Below are 16,259 nucleotides of genomic sequence, written 5' to 3' on the forward strand. Positions count from 1 at the left end.
CATTTGTTTCTACGAACCCAACACCAAGGAATAATTATAAAGTGTGATCATTTAATTGCATATTGTGTCCTGTCTGATATTTCATGTTGTGGGTTTGTACACGATTACACTGTTGACGGGGTCAATGCCAGTTTCCCCTCGACGAACGTGCGTCAATCGGGCCTAGACGTTAAAACTGTAATTTATAGTTTTTAATTACGTACTGCACTGTACTGTTGCAGCGTAACAACAACTTCATGAGATATGCCAGTGATATTAAACTATATTCTCATTGACGGTGACTCTGCGACCGGGTATTTAACATCACCACAGGAGGGACACGTACTCGGTTCCAGGTGGGATGTTCGGGTTGAAAGGGGAGGGTGGGAAATGGGAGGGAAATGTTCCGACCCCCGGGGGTGGTGATGTACACACAGTGGGATGTTCAGAAGATCACTCTCAGTCCGGGTCTGGTTCCCTCCAGCGATTTCAGCCGTTTCTCTCCACCTGAACTGAACTGATTCCTCCTCAGTCTGAAACAGATGAATGAATAAAGATTAAACAAACGGATTACACAACAGTGTCAGTAATGGGGACTGACGTTAACGTTTCAACAACACTCACAGACAAATGTCACCCAGGGGTTCACTGATATTTATTCACACCAGATGTCACCACAAACTCTCACTCAAGCCACACCAGACTTGGGAGGGTCAGTATGAGGTGGTGGAGAGCAGAGGGAGACAGATCGGTCTGTGAGTGTGTTCCAATCCCCTCACTGAGTGTCTTGTACTGAGATCAGAGACGAGATCCTCGATGCCAGAGTCTGTGAGTTCAATGCACGCAAGCCTTCAAATGAGACAAATGAGGAATCAGGAGATTCCCAGAGTTTGTTCATCACACTGACAGATCTCCTGCTGACCACAAACTCCCCATCATCTGCTGTGGGTCCACACCTTTCCACCAGGACACTCCTGCTATCAGTCTGAACCTCTGTGTCTGGCTGAACTGACAGAAGGGTTCCCTCAACAGCTGAGACCGTATTATCAGGGAAATTAAATTGTTATGGACGTCAGTCTCTCAAACACTCAGTAAAACTTGGCAATGACAAGATCTGGGAGCAATAAAACACATTCCCACCCTCACAGCTGAGAACAGTGAGACCCACAGGGTTGCATAAACTCCAGTGAAAAGAGACACTGGCTGTTCCCCCAGTCACTGTCCCTGCCCACAGATCCCACAGGAATCACCAGACTTGTGCCAGCTTTTCCCTGCCACAGATTTCCAGCCTGTGAACTGGGGGGCCTCAGGAAGTGCCCACTGCCCTTTTGGATACCCACGTTCACCTCACCGTGGTGTTACAGGGGGCAACTGGGATCACAGTCAGCAGAGCAGATGAAGGTGCTGCTGTTGTAAGCCAGACACAGAGTCCGGCTGTGGGATGTGAGTGACCGATCACAGGACAGTGAGACAGAACCGCAGTTGTTCCAACAGCAGAACTGCACCAGTGTTTAGTGTCTGTAACTGAAAACACCATCACACAATGTGATACTTACCTCAGTGTCTGTATTTTACACTTCGGGTTCCTCACAGCCTCAAACACCAGTTTCACTCCTGAATCTCCCAGTTTATTATAACCCAGGTCCAGCTCCGTCAGTGAGCAGTTTGTACTGAGAGCAGAGGTGAGATCCTCAACACCAGCAGCTGTGAGACCGACAGACCGTAGACTGTGGATCAGAGAGAGATGAGAAGTTTAATCCCAGGGTTTATTAATCCCACTTTCACCAATACCCACAGTAATGTTCAGTGTTCATTAACCCCACAATTACTGATCACACCAATCTCCAGCATCAGACATCAGTGAGTATAAACATCACTACACCTTCCGAACTGGAAACACTCAAATCTCCCCAGAACGAATGGCAGAACCCCGGGGACACTGTATATTTGTGTTCACCCTCTACATCCCACCCCACTCCACAGTACACCACCACTCTGGACCTTGTGCTCGATACTGAATCACAGGGAGGCAGTGTAACCTTCCACACTCCCAGCTTCCCCTCCCCTTGTCCCGTCTCCAAAGAAAAACCCGGCACATCCCTGTGTTCCTCACATTAGTCCCAGACCAACACTGTCCAGGTCTGTGTTCCCAAACATATCTCTCTGTCGGACTGCTGGTGTCCAACTGGTCAGTAATTTTGTGTTGTGCCCGTATCCCCAAGAGAACCAAAATAAAGGCAATTTAACTCTCCTTCCACAATGAACAACTACAAGATCAAGGAACTGACTGTGGACTTGCGGAAGGGGAAATCAGACAAACTAGCATCAGTCCTCAGTGAGGGGTGAGCAGTGGAAAGGGTGAGTAACAGCAAGTTCCTGGGTGACAACGTCTCAGAGAATCTCTCCTGGCCCAGAACATAGAGGGAACCATGAACGGCTCACACCAGCTTCTCTACATTCCCAGAAGTTTAATGAGATTGATTCGTCATCACAGACTGTGACAGACCTCCACAGAGGTACATAGAGAAGCATTCCGACTGGTTGCATCACGGTCTGATTAGAAACTTCAATGTGGAGGAACACAAGACACTACAGACAGTTCCACATCACGTACAACTCTCCCCACCATCGAGGACATTTGCAATCGGCAATGCCTCAGGAAGGTGGCATCTGTCATCAGGAACCCACACCATCTGTCCATGCTGTCATCAGACAGGAGGTACAGGAGCCCGAGAACCCACATCCCAAAGTTCAACAACAGACTATCCACACTACATCGGTTATTGAACTGACCTGAAAGATGCTAATTATATCTACTTCATTTATTTAGAGATACCACATGAAATAGACCTAATCACAGGACATTTGGAAAGACCAGTTCACCTAATATCTTGTATGTCTCTGTACTTGGGAGGAAACTGGAATACAAGGAGGAAACTCAATTACTCACGGAAAAACACACAAACCTTCTCACAGACTTTTCTCCCCGTCTCAGAGTAGATTCTGTCAAATTATTTGTTTACTGTGTAATTAATGTCTGACATGCTTCTAATGATCTGTACTGTTGCTGCACAAAGCTAGTTTTCACAACATTTACACCCTGGTTAGATTTGCCTCTGACAATAAACTTTTTTTTAAAGTTTTTTTTTATTAGTTTTTCAAAACATTTTACAAATTAAAAACCCCAATTCCCAATGAGGAACATTAAAACAGTGCAAAATTAAGCATACAATAACAATATGTTACAAAGGAAGAGAATTTAGCAAAAAAAAAGCACCTAAATTAAAGACAAGTAAGCTGAGTGTCCTCCCCAAGCCCCACAACACAAGAAAAAACAACAGCAACTCCAGACCAACCACAACACAATATAGAGAGAATAAGTCTGGACAGCCAAGCTCCCAGACTGTGAATACACTCAGCAACAGAGGGTAATAATGCCTTCTACCAGAAAAAAAGAAGGAGCTGAAAGCAAGGGACCGAAGAGAAAAAACAACCCTAGTCAAGAGGAAGGTTATGAAAGTACTCGATAAAAGGTCCCCAGACCTTATGGAACTTTAGATCCGAATTGAGAACTGAATAATGAATTTTTTCGAGGTCCAAACTGGCCATGATGTCATTAAGCCATTGAGCATGAGTGGGCAGGGCAACATCTCTCCATCTGAGGAGGATCAAGCATCTAGCCAGGAGAGAGGCAAAGGATAATATTCGGCATTTGGTCGGACCCAGACATAAATCTGTCTCGCCCCAAAAACCGAACAGAGCAATTAAGGGGATTGGTTCTAGGTGCTGATTCAGAATACACGATAACGTAGTGAAGACATCTTTCCAGAATTTCTCCAAGCTAGGACAGAACCAGTACATATGGATGAGAGAGGCCACGCCCCTCTTGCATTTATCACAGAGTGGACTAACGCTAGGGTAGAATCGAGATAGTTTAGATTTAGACATATGGGCTCTATGAACAATCTTAAACTGTAAGAGGCAGTGGCGAGCACAAAGAGAGGTTGAGTTAACCGATTTGAGAACTGAATCCCAGCTCTCCTCAGATAAGGAGATATTTAAATCCTGCTCCCAGGCCATTTTGATTTTATCCATGGGGGTCCATCGTAAGGCTGCTAGTTTATCTCGGATGATTGATATTAAGCCTTTACCTAGTGGATTCATGGAAAGAAATAGGTCCATAGCATTTTTCGCAGGCATTTCAGGGAAGTTAGGAATTAAAGGAGCAATAAAGTGTCGGATTTGGAGATACCTGAAAAAATGAGCATTGGGCAGATTGAACTTAACAGAGAGCTGCTGAAAAGAAGCGAAGCGATTATCAATGAAAAGATCTTCAAAATGTCTAATGCCCTTCCTATACTAAACCTGGAATGCTGAATCGTATGTAGTAGGTAAAAAAAGGTGATTATGAGCAATAGGGCTGGAAACGGAAAACCCCTGGAAACCATAGCATTTCCTGATCTGAGGCCATATACGCAAAGTGTGTCTAACAAGAGGATTAGCTATTGATCTGGGCAGATCTGGGCAGAGCCAAGAAGAGCAGAGATAGGCAGATCTGGGCAGAGCCAAGAAGAGCAGAGATAGATAATTCTTTGGTGGAGCTCAGCTGCATTGCCACCCAGTTAGGGCACTCGGGTTGGCCATGGAAGAAAGACCAGAAGGTAGTACAATGTATATTAGCTGCCCAATAATATAAACGAAAGTTAGGTAAAGCCATGCCACCCTCTTTTTTAGATTTTTGGAGATGGATTTTATTAATTCTAGAGTGCTTATTCTGCCACAGATATGACAAAATAATAGAGTCTAAGGAATCAAAAAAAGATTTAGGAATAAAAATTGGGATAGATTGAAATAGGTATAAAAATTTGGGGAGAACATACATTTTAACAACATTAATACGACCTACCAAAGACATAGATAGAGGTGACCATTGTACCAGACTCTGTTTTATAGCATATGAAAGATTGGCAAAGTTTTCACGAAAGAGATCTTTAAACTTCCTTGTGACTGTAATTCCAAGATAAGTAAATTGATTGTGGACTTCTTTAAAAGGGAGATCATGAAATGTTAGTTCTTGTGCTTCTTTATTAATTGGGAGAAGTTCACTCTTATGTAAATTAAGTTTATAGCCAGAGAACTGGCTAAACTGGTCAAGAAGTGAAAACATTGGAGGTAAGGATGTAGACGGATTTGAGAGAAAGAGTAATAAGTCATCAGCATAGAGAGAAACTTTATGCTCAACACCCCCTCTCCAAATCCCAGTCAATTCAGGGCAGTTTCGAAATGCTATCGCCAGAGGTTCCATAGCCAAATCAAAGAGAAAGGGACTTAAGGGGCATCCCTGGCGGGTGCCACGTTTGAGATTAAATACTTGGGATTTCTGAAGATTGGTTAAAACAGAGGCAGTAGGACACAGGTACAGCAATTGGATCCAAGAGATGAAACTTTGGCCAAGGTCAAATTTTTCTAAAACTGCAAAAAGGTAGTTCCACTCTATACGATCAAATGCTTTCTCCGCATCGAGGGAAATAACACATTCGGGAATCCCAGTTGGAGGTGAGTATAAGATATTAAATAAATGCCGAATGTTAAAAAAAGGGAAATGGTTTTTAATAAAGCCTGTTTGGTCATCAGAGATAATGGAGGGAATGGCGGTTTCTAATCTATGAGCCAAAACTTTAGCTAAGATCTTTACATCAACATTGAGCAGAGAGATCAGCCTATATGAGGAACACTCTGTTGGGTCTTTGCCCTTTTTTAAAAGAAGAATAATAGATGCCTCACTGAAAGAGGGTGGCAGTTTGCCGTAATTAAACGAGTCAGATAATACTGAAAGTAACTGAGGAGAAAGAAGAGAAGAGAATGATTTATAAAATTCTACAGGGAACCCATGAGGTCCAGGAGATTTCCCTGAGGACAATGCAGAAATTGCAGTAGATATTTCTTCTAATGACATAGGCACATTGAGTTTGGCTTTGAAGTCAGATGAAAGTGAGGGGATATTCAGATTCTGTAAAAATTGATCAACAGAGATTTTGTCATTCAGAGATTCAGAGGAATAAAGCCGAGAATAAAAATTTTTAAATGCATCATTAATTTCTAAATGATCCGATGTAAAGTCTCCGTTCTCCTTCTGGATCTTTGTAATATGTTGTTTGGCTTTGGAACGCCTCAGCTGATTGGCTAGGAATTTACCAGACTTATCCCCATGAATGTAAAAGCGACTCTTACTTTCGAGAAGTTGGCGTTCGACAGGTTGAGTGGACAGAAGGTTAAATTTAGTTTGGAGTTCAACACGCTTCTTGTATAATTCAGGGTTTTTAGTTTGGGCATATATTTGATCCAATTCTTTAATCTGGTTAATGAGGTCTAATCGATCTGCACAGGATCTTCTGTTGAGATTTGCTGTGTAAGAGATTATTTGCCCCCTCAGATATGCTTTCATGGCATCCCAGACAATCTGGGATGGCACTTCAGGTGATGTATTGGTGTTAAAATAAAAGGTTATCTGATCCTTAATAAATTTTTAAAAATCGTCATCCGCTAGTAAAGTTGAATCAAACCGCCAGTGTTTATTCCTCTGAGGGAGACCAGGCAAATTCAGAGAGAGAGTAATTGGGGCATGGTCAGAGATCAGTATACTCTGATAGTCACAAGAGTGGGCAAATGGAATAAGTTGGTTATCGAGTAAGAAATGATCAATTCTAGTGAAGGTATGGTGAACATGTGAGAAAAAAGAATAATCTCTCTCCGTAGGATGGAGGAAACGCCATATATCAGAGATACCATAATTAGAGAGAAACGATTGGATAGCTAAGGCAGATTTAGTAGGTGGTCTAGTAACAGAGGACGATCGATCCAAATTGGGATCTAACCAACAATTAAAGTCACCACCCAGTATAAGAGAGTATGAGTTTAAGTCTGGTAGTGAGGAAGAAAACCGTTCAAAAAAATTAACATCCTAAAAGTTGGGGGCATACAGGTTTGCTAGTGCAACTTTAGTGTTATATAGTTTGCCAGAAACAATAATAAAACGGCCATTTGTATCAGATATTTTATTATGGAGTTCAAAAGGAATATTTGAGTTAATAAGAATGGAGACAGCCCTAGCTTTAGCGGTAAAGGATGAATGAAAATGCTGACCTGCCCACCTTGACAAAAGCCGGGAGTTATCAGAACAACAAATATGAGTTTCTTGAAGGAAAGCAGTGTCAGCTTTGAGATGTTTGATATGTGAGAATACCTTCCTCCTTTTAACAGGGTGATTCAATCCCTTTACGTTCCAGCTCACGAATTTAAGTGCACTAGCCATTATCGATTACTAATGCATAAAAGGCAGAAGGCATATAAAAAGTCAAGCAGTACAATAGCAGTCTGGGAGCAGAGATGTAAACATAGATTTGTAAAATCAAAACATATACATGTCCTGAGCAATAAAGAGATATAATATATACAGTGAGTAATGTTGGAACTAGAAAACCCACCCCACCCAAACAACCCAAAACCAGATGGCTACCAAAACAAGTAGCTAGCTCTACCAAAAAAATTAACCCAAATACAACTTCCAGATCTGTGTCATTAACAGCAGTTCCGTGTAAATGCTATAATAAATAGTAACTAGTTTATGCACTAAAAAACATAACTACAGATTAGAACACCTTCTGCAGGAATATAAAACTTAATACAGAGAAAATCGGAAGAGGACCAAACCTAACCTGCCAGCGAAAAAATTATAGAAGAATAAAATAAGAGAAAGGAAAAAAAAGGGATAAAAAAAAGGACAGGAAGGGGAAAATTATAAATTCAAGACGAGTATTTATCAACCACTTACAGAGAAGAGAGAAAAAAATTCAGAAATTAGAAAAAAGGGGGTGAAGAAAAGAAAAAAGTATAATAAAATAAATAAATATAAAAAGAAGGAAAAATAGATCGGCAATTAAACTGTGAACCAACAAACAGGAAGGCCTTCACTGAAGACTTCAAACCTCCAAAACAAGTTAAAGTCAGTTGTAGAACTCTGTAGATAAAGTTGTACAACAATAAAAGATAGATTACACACACACCAAATCCAGGGAGAGATTGTCAACAGCCCTTAGAGTTTCGATGAATAATGTCTGAATGATTCAAGTAAAGTCTGAGTCCAGAAAAAGTAATTTTACTACGAGAAGTACTGATCCACCATTTTAGGAGGTCTGATCGGGTTCCGAAGATGACTGGATAGCCGGAAGACTTGCCACAAATGCTTCAGCTTCCTTGGCTGACTTAAACCATTTGTATTTTCCAGTGTTAAGCTTGATTCGTAGATCAGCAGGGGAACGAAGAGAGGGTTTGAAACCACGATCAAAAAGCACTTTTATTGCGCCTTTAAACTCAGCGCGCATCTTTAAGGTCTGGGGTGCAAAATCTTCCACAAAGCGAATGGTTGTATCCTGGAAAAGAAAAGAACCTCTGCGATGTGCCTCTACGATCAGACGGTGTTTTACCTGGTATTGATGGAAGCACAAGATTACCGGTCGCGGGCGGTTGCCCAGAATTCCGGGGGTATGTAGACCCGGTGTGCCCGTTCGAGCTCAGGCGGGTTCGGGAGCAAATCTTTCCCGAATATCTCACAGCGAAACTCGGCGAAAAACTTCACTGTTGATCCCTGTTCGGTGGCCTCTGGCAATCCAAGTATTCTAAGATTGCAGCTTCTGCTGCGATTTTCGAGATCCACCGTTTTGAAAAGGAGTTTGTTACACTTTTCCTCCAAGCTGGAACAGGGAGTCTCCCAAGTATCGAACACGACTTTCTAAATCTTCAGAAGTCGAATCGATGCGAGATAAGTGTTGGGCATGTTTGTCCACCTTGTCGTTGATCTGATCAAGCTTGTCCTCCAACTGTTTGAAAGCGGTTTTGAATTCCTTTAAAATTTCGTCTCGGAGCTGACCGAGCGCAGCCAGGGTCTCGTCTGAGAGAGCCGGAGCTTCCTTTCTCCCAGATTTAGAACTCTTGCTAGACTTTGTAAGTTAGATGTTCACAGGCAAGTAAGAGGTACCGAAAAAGTTCCCGACTACGGTTTAAAAAATGGAGACATTTAGTGCAAAGATAGCGACAGTAACGGAACAAAAGTTCGGAGCAGCTAAGCAATCGCCATCTTACCGGAAGTCCTGACAATAAACTTTAACACTGAAGTTGTGAGTGGACCCGATGGAGCCCGAGGTGAGGACCTGTTACTCAGTCTGTGGAGATCGATGGAGTGAAGATCTGTCCCAATGTCTCACAGTCTGGTACTTACCACAGTTTCTGTATTTTACACTCTGGGTTCCTCAGAGCCTCAGACACCAGTTTCACTCCTGAATCTCCCAGTTCATTATTAGCCAGGTCCAGCTCCGTCAGTGAGCGGTTTGTACTGAGAGCGGAGGTGAGATCCACAACACCAGCAGCTGTGAGACCGACAGAACCTAGACTGTGGATCAGAGAGAGATGAGAAGTTTAATCCCAGGGTTTATTAATCCCACTTTCACCAATAACCCACAGTAATGTTCAGTGTTTATTAACCCCACAATTACTGATAACACCAATCTCCAGCATCAGACTCCAGTGAGTATAAACATCACTGCACCTTCCGAACTGGAAACACTCAAATCTCCCCAGGACAAATGGCAGAACCCAGGGGACATTGTATATTTGTGTTCACCCTCTACATCCCAGCCCACTCCACAGTACACCACCACTCTGGACCTTGTGCTCGATACTGAATCACAGGGAGGCAGTGTAACCTTCCACACTCCCAGCTTACCCTCCCCTTGTCCCGTCTCCACAGAAAACCCCGGCAAATCTCCGTGTTCCTCACATTAGTCCCAGACCAACATTGTCCAGGTCTGTGTTCCCAAACATATCTCTCTGTCGGACTGCTGGTGTCCAACTGGTCAGTAATTTTGTGTTGTGCCCGTATCCCCAATAGAACCAGAATAAAGGCAATTTAACTCTCCTTCCACAATGAACAACTACAAGATCAAGGAACTGACTGTGGACTTGCGGAAGGGAAATCAGACAAACTGGCACCAGTCCTCAGTGAGGGGTGAGCGGTGGAAAGGGTGAGTAACAGCAAGTTCCTGGGTGACAACATCTCAGAGAATCTCTCCTGGACCCAGAACAAAGAGGGAACCATGAACGGCTCACACCAGCTTCTCTACATTCCCAGAAGATTAATGAGATTGATTCGTCATCACAGACTGTGACAGACCTCCACAGAGGTACATAGAGAAGCATTCCGACTGGTTGCATCACGGTCTGATTAGAAACTTCAATGTCGAGGAACACAGGACACTACAGACAGTTCCACATCACGTACAACTCTCCCCACCATCGAGGACATTTGCAATCGGCAATGCCTCAGGAAGGTGGCATCTGTCATCAGGAACCCACACCATCTGTCCATGTACTCTTGTCCATGCTGTCATCAGACAGGAGGTACAGGAGCCCGAGAACCCACATCCCAAAGTTCAACAACAGACTATCCACACTACATCGGTTATTGAACTGACCTGAAAGATGCTAATTATAACTACTTCATTTATTTAGAGATACCACATGAAATAGACCTAATCACAGGACATTTGGAAAGACCAGTTCACCTAATACCTTGTATGTCTCTGTACTTGGGAGGAAACTGAAATACAAGGAGGAAACTCAATTACTCACGGAAAAACACACAAACCTTCTCACAGACTTTTCTCCCCGTCTCAGAATAGATTCTGTCAAATTGTTTGTTTACTGTGTAATTAATGTCTGACATGCCTCTAATGATCTGTACTGTTGTTGCACAAAGCTAGTTTTCACAACATTTACACCCTGTTTAGATTTGCCCCTGACAATAAACTTTAGCACTGAAGTTGTGAGTGGACCCCATGGAGACCGAGGTGAGGACCTGTTACTCAGTCTGTGGAGATCGATGGAGTGATGATCTGTCCCAATGTCTCACAGTCTGGTACTTACCACAGTTTCTGTATTTTACACTCTGGGTTCCTCAGAGCCTCAGACACCAGTTTCACTCCTGAATCTCCCAGTTCATTATTAGCCAGGTCCAGCTCCGTCAGTGAGCGGTTTGTACTGAGAGCGGAGGTGAGATCCACAACACCAGCAGCTGTGAGACCGACAAAATCTAGACTGTGGATCAGAGAGAGATGAGAAGTTTAATCCCAGGGTTTATTAATCCCACTTTCACCAGTACCCACAGTAATGTTCAGTGTTTATTAACCCCACAATTACTGATAACACCAATCTCCAGCATCAGACACCAGTGAGTATAAACATCACTGCACCTTCCGAACTGGAAAGACTCAAATCTCCCCAGGACAAATGGCAGAACCCCGGGGACATTGTATATTTGTGTTCACCCTCTACATCCCAGCCCCACTCCACAGTACACCACCACTCTGGACCTTGTGCTCTATACTGAATCACAGGGAGGCAGTGTAACCTTCCACACTCCCAGCTTACCCTCCCCTTGTCCCGTCTCCACAGAAAACCCCGGCAAATCTCCGTGTTCCTCACATTAGTCCCAGACCAACATTGTCCAGGTCTGTGTTCCCAAACATATCTCTCTGTGGGACTGCTGGTGTCCAACTGGTCAGTAATTTTGTGTTGTGCCCGTATCCCCAAGAGAACCAGAATAAAGGCAATTTAACTCTCCTTCCACAATGAACAACTACAAGATCAAGGAACTGACTGTGGACTTGCGGAAGGGAAATCAGACAAACTGGCACCAGTCCTCAGTGAGGGGTGAGCGGTGGAAAGGGTGAGTAACAGCAAGTTCCTGGGTGACAACATCTCAGAGAATCTCTCCTGGACCCAGAACAAAGAGGGAACCATGAACGGCTCACACCAGCTTCTCTACATTCCCAGAAGATTAATGAGATTGATTCGTCATCACAGACTGTGACAGACCTCCACAGAGGTACATAGAGAAGCATTCCGACTGGTTGCATCACGGTCTGATTAGAAACTTCAATGTCGAGGAACACAGGACACTACAGACAGTTCCACATCACGTACAACTCTCCCCACCATCGAGGACATTTGCAATCGGCAATGCCTCAGGAAGGTGGCATCTGTCATCAGGAACCCACACCATCTGTCCATGTACTCTTGTCCATGCTGTCATCAGACAGGAGGTACAGGAGCCCGAGAACCCACATCCCAAAGTTCAACAACAGACTATCCACACTACATCGGTTATTGAACTGACCTGAAAGATGCTAATTATAACTACTTCATTTATTTAGAGATACCACATGAAATAGACCTAATCACAGGACATTTGGAAAGACCAGTTCACCTAATACCTTGTATGTCTCTGTACTTGGGAGGAAACTGAAATACAAGCAGGAAACTCAATTACTCACGGAAAAACACACAAACCTTCTCACAGACTTTTCTCCCCGTCTCAGAATAGATTCTGTCAAATTGTTTGTTTACTGTGTAATTAATGTCTGACATGCCTCTAATGATCTGTACTGTTGTTGCACAAAGCTAGTTTTCACAACATTTACACCCTGTTTAGATTTGCCCCTGACAATAAACTTTAGCACTGAAGTTGTGAGTGGACCCCATGGAGACCGAGGTGAGGACCTGTTACTCAGTCTGTGGAGATCGATGGAGTGATGATCTGTCCCAATGTCTCACAGTCTGGTACTTACCCCAGTTTCTGTAATTTACACTCTGGGTTCCTCAGAGCCTCAAACACCAGTTTCACTCCTGAATCTCCCAGTTCATTATCACGTAGGTCCAACTCAGTCAGTGAGCAGTTTGTACTGAGAGCAGAGGTGAGATCCAGAACACCAGCAGCTGTGAGACCTACAGACTCCAGACTGTGGATCAGAGAGAGATGAGGTTTAATCCCAGGGTTTATTAATCCCACTTTCAGCAATACCCACAGTAATGTTCAGTGTTTATTAACCCCACAATTACTGATAACACCAATCTCCAGCATCAGACACCAGTGAGTATAAACATCACTGCACCTTCCGAACTGGAAACACTCAAATCTCCCCAGGACAAATGGCAGAACCCAGGGGACATTGTATATTTGTGTTCACCCTCTACATCCCACCCCACTCCACAGTACACCACCACTCTGGACCTTGTGCTCGATACTGAATCACAGGGAGGCAGTGTAACCTTCCACACTCCCAGCTTTCCCTCCCCTTGTCCCGTCTCCACAGAAAACCCCGGCAAATCTCCGTGTTCCTCACATTAGTCCCAGACCAACATTGTCCAGGTCTGTGTTCCCAAACATATCTCTCTGTCAGACTGCTGGTGTCCAACTGGTCAGTAATTTTGTGTTGTGCCCGTATCCCCAAGAGAACCAGAATAAAGGCAATTTAACTCTCCTTCCACAATGAACAACTACAAGATCAAGGAACTGACTGTGGACTTGCGGATGGGGAAATCAGACAAACTGGCACCAGTCCTCAGTGAGGGGTGAGCGGTGGAAAGGGTGAGTAACAGCAAGTTCCTGGGTGACAACGTCTCAGAGAATCTCTCCTGGACCCAGAACATTGAGGCAAATATGAACGGCTCACACCAGCTTCTCTACGTTCCCAGAAGATTAATGAGATTGATTCGTCATCACAGACTGTGACAGACCTCCACAGAGGTACATAGAGAAGCATTCCGACTGGTTGCATCACGGTCTGATTAGAAACTTCAATGTGGAGGAACACAAGACACTACAGACAGTTCCACATCACGTACAACTCTCCCCACCATCGAGTACATTTGCAATCGGCAATGCCTCAGGAAGGTGACATCTGTCATCAGGAACCCACACCATCTGTCCATGCTGTCATCAGACAGGAGGTACAGGAGCCCGAGAAAGCACATCCCAAAGTTCAACAACAGACTATCCACACTACATCGGTTATTGAACTGACCTGAAAGATGCTAATTATATCTACTTCATTTATTTAGAGATACCACATGAAATAGACCTAATCACAGGACATTTGGAAAGACCAGTTCACCTAATATCTTGTATGTCTCTGTACTTGGGAGGAAACTGAAATACAAGCAGGAAACTCAATTACTCACGGAAAAACACACAAACCTTCTCACAGACTTTTCTCCCCGTCTCAGAATAGATTCTGTCAAATTGTTTGTTTACTGTGTAATTAATGTCTGACATGCCTCTAATGATCTGTGCTGTTGTTGCACAAAGCTAGTTTTCACAACATTTACACCCTGTTTAGATTTGCCCCTGACGATAAACTTTAGCACTGAAGTTGTGAGTGAACCTGATGGAGCCCGAGGTGAGGACCTGTTACTCAGTCTGTGGAGATCGATGGAGTGATGATCTGTCCCAATGTCTCACAGTCTGGTACTTACCACAGCTTCTGTATTTTACACCCTGGGTTCCTCAGAGCCTCAAACACCAGTTTCACTCCTGAATCTCCCAGTTCATTATCAGCCAGGTCCAGCTCCGCCAGTGAACGGTTTGTACTGAGAGCGGAGGTGAGATACACAACACCAGCAGCTGTGAGACCGACAGAACCTAGACTGTGGATCAGAGAGAGATGAGAAATTTAATCCCAGGGTTTATTAATCCCACTTTCAGCAATACCCACAGTAATGTTCAGAGTTTATTAACCCCACAATTACTGATAACACCAATCTCCAGCATCAGACACCAGTGAGTATAAACATCACTGCACCTTCCGAACTGGAAACACTCAAATCTCCCCAGAACAAATGGCAGAACCCAGGGGACACTGTATATTTGTGTTCACCCTCTACATCCCAGCCCCACTCCACAGTACACCACCACTCTGGACCTTGTGCTCTATACTGAATCACAGGGGCAGTGTAACCTTCCACACTCCCAGCTTCCCCTCCCCTTGTCCCGTCTCCACAGGAAAACCCAGCACATCCCTGTGTTCCTCATGTTAGTCCCAGAGGACATCCTCTGGACATGTTATCACATGACAGCACAACTCCCTCTCCGTCTGTCCAAATATTCTGTGGCCACAGAGTCAACCTCGGAGGGGACTCCACTTGATAAAGTATGTAAAAGGTTAAAACGTTAAACAATAGCAGCCTGCTTTTCTGAAAGAAATCGCTGATGATCAACAGAAGTGCTAATTTTGTTATTCAATGCTGAGCAATATTTCTTTTTGATGGTAGGGTTTCAGGATGCTGATCTCCTTGTGCAGTCATGCATAGAGATAGGGCAGCTCCGGTCTGTTTTGTGTATCAGGTCATTATGCCTATTTTGTAATTTGTCTCTCAGTACTGTCAAGCAATACTGTGACTCCAGCTTGGTGGGTGTGGGTGTGTGTGGGTGTGTGGGTGTGGGTGTGGGTGTGGGTGTGGGTGTGGGTGTGGGGGTGTGGGTGTGGGTGTGGGGGTGTGGGTGTGGGGGTGTGGGTGTGGGTGTGTGTGTGTGTGTGTGTGTGTGTGTGTGTGTGTGTGTGTGTGTGAGAGTCTGTGTGTGAGTCTGTGTGTGTGTGTGTGTGTGTGTGTGTGTGGAGGGGTTATTTGAACGACTATATTCATTCTGTAAAGGGAATTGTGAGTTAGTTGGTGGATTAGGCAGGAACAGTCACAGTTTGTGACTAACTGAGTAAGCCCCGGGTGCTTTAAATAAAGAGTTTGTACTCATACGGTCTCTGAGCGACTTTATCCAGATACGACTTCCACATTTGGCGCTGCGAGCAGGATACCAACATAGGGACTGTGACACGGAGGCGGGCTGAGTAAGTGACAGACCAAAAATCCTATCTGCCGGGACTGATCGGACCTGCAAAGACGAATTGTCTTTGTCGCACCCTGCGATACAGGTGTGAGTCTCTGCCCCTCGCTCGGACCTCAGCTCAGAACCTTGAGGGGACCCAGATCCAATCTGCTGAGAGACTCATATAAGGTAGGACAATTATTTGAAAAGTGGACATCTGATACCATGTCTGGTAAAGAAAAAAGAAAGGATAATTGGATACAATTGGATTGGTGGCACGGGTCGGGTAAAATTTGAAGTTGTCTAAGAATTAAAGTCGGGTAAACGAACCAGGAAAATTGAACAGTAGATACTGTGCGCAGGTATCGGGTAACAAAGTCAGGTAAGAATCAACAGAACTGAGCAGCAGACATCGTGCCTGGTAAAAAGACAAAAACATGGGACAAGATCTGTTGTGTGATTTAAAAAAAGGTACAGGAACTTCACTTGGCAAAAAGAATGAATTGTTTCATGATAAAGAGAGGGATTTATGTGTTTTAAGTGTTTATTACATAAGAAATTGGGGGAC

The 16,259-nt window shown here is 44.0% G+C and overlaps 1 protein-coding gene across 4 annotated transcripts in view; it reads right to left on the bottom strand.

Moving 5' to 3' along the window:
• Positions 1-31: 31 nt before the first annotated feature.
• The window catches only part of LOC132389250 (ribonuclease inhibitor-like), a 42,302-nt gene continuing 26,074 nt past the window's right edge, over positions 32-16,259 (bottom strand). For 3 of the 4 annotated variants that reach the window (XM_059961742.1, XM_059961744.1, XM_059961745.1), the window contains 6 exons: positions 14,347-14,517; positions 12,660-12,830; positions 10,957-11,127; positions 9,254-9,424; positions 1,536-1,706; positions 32-512 (listed from right to left, as the gene is read on the bottom strand). In XM_059961742.1, coding sequence (XP_059817725.1) covers positions 425-512; positions 1,536-1,706; positions 9,254-9,424; positions 10,957-11,127; positions 12,660-12,830; positions 14,347-14,517 — 943 coding nt within the window. In that variant the 3' untranslated portion in view covers positions 32-424. The remainder of the gene's footprint in view (positions 513-1,535; positions 1,707-9,253; positions 9,425-10,956; positions 11,128-12,659; positions 12,831-14,346; positions 14,518-16,259) is intronic. The other variant, XM_059961743.1, reaches the window with a different exon arrangement.

The sequence above is a fragment of the Hypanus sabinus genome, unplaced genomic scaffold (genome assembly GCF_030144855.1).
Source record: "Hypanus sabinus isolate sHypSab1 unplaced genomic scaffold, sHypSab1.hap1 scaffold_517, whole genome shotgun sequence".
In the NCBI taxonomy this organism is placed as follows: Eukaryota; Metazoa; Chordata; class Chondrichthyes; order Myliobatiformes; family Dasyatidae; genus Hypanus; species Hypanus sabinus.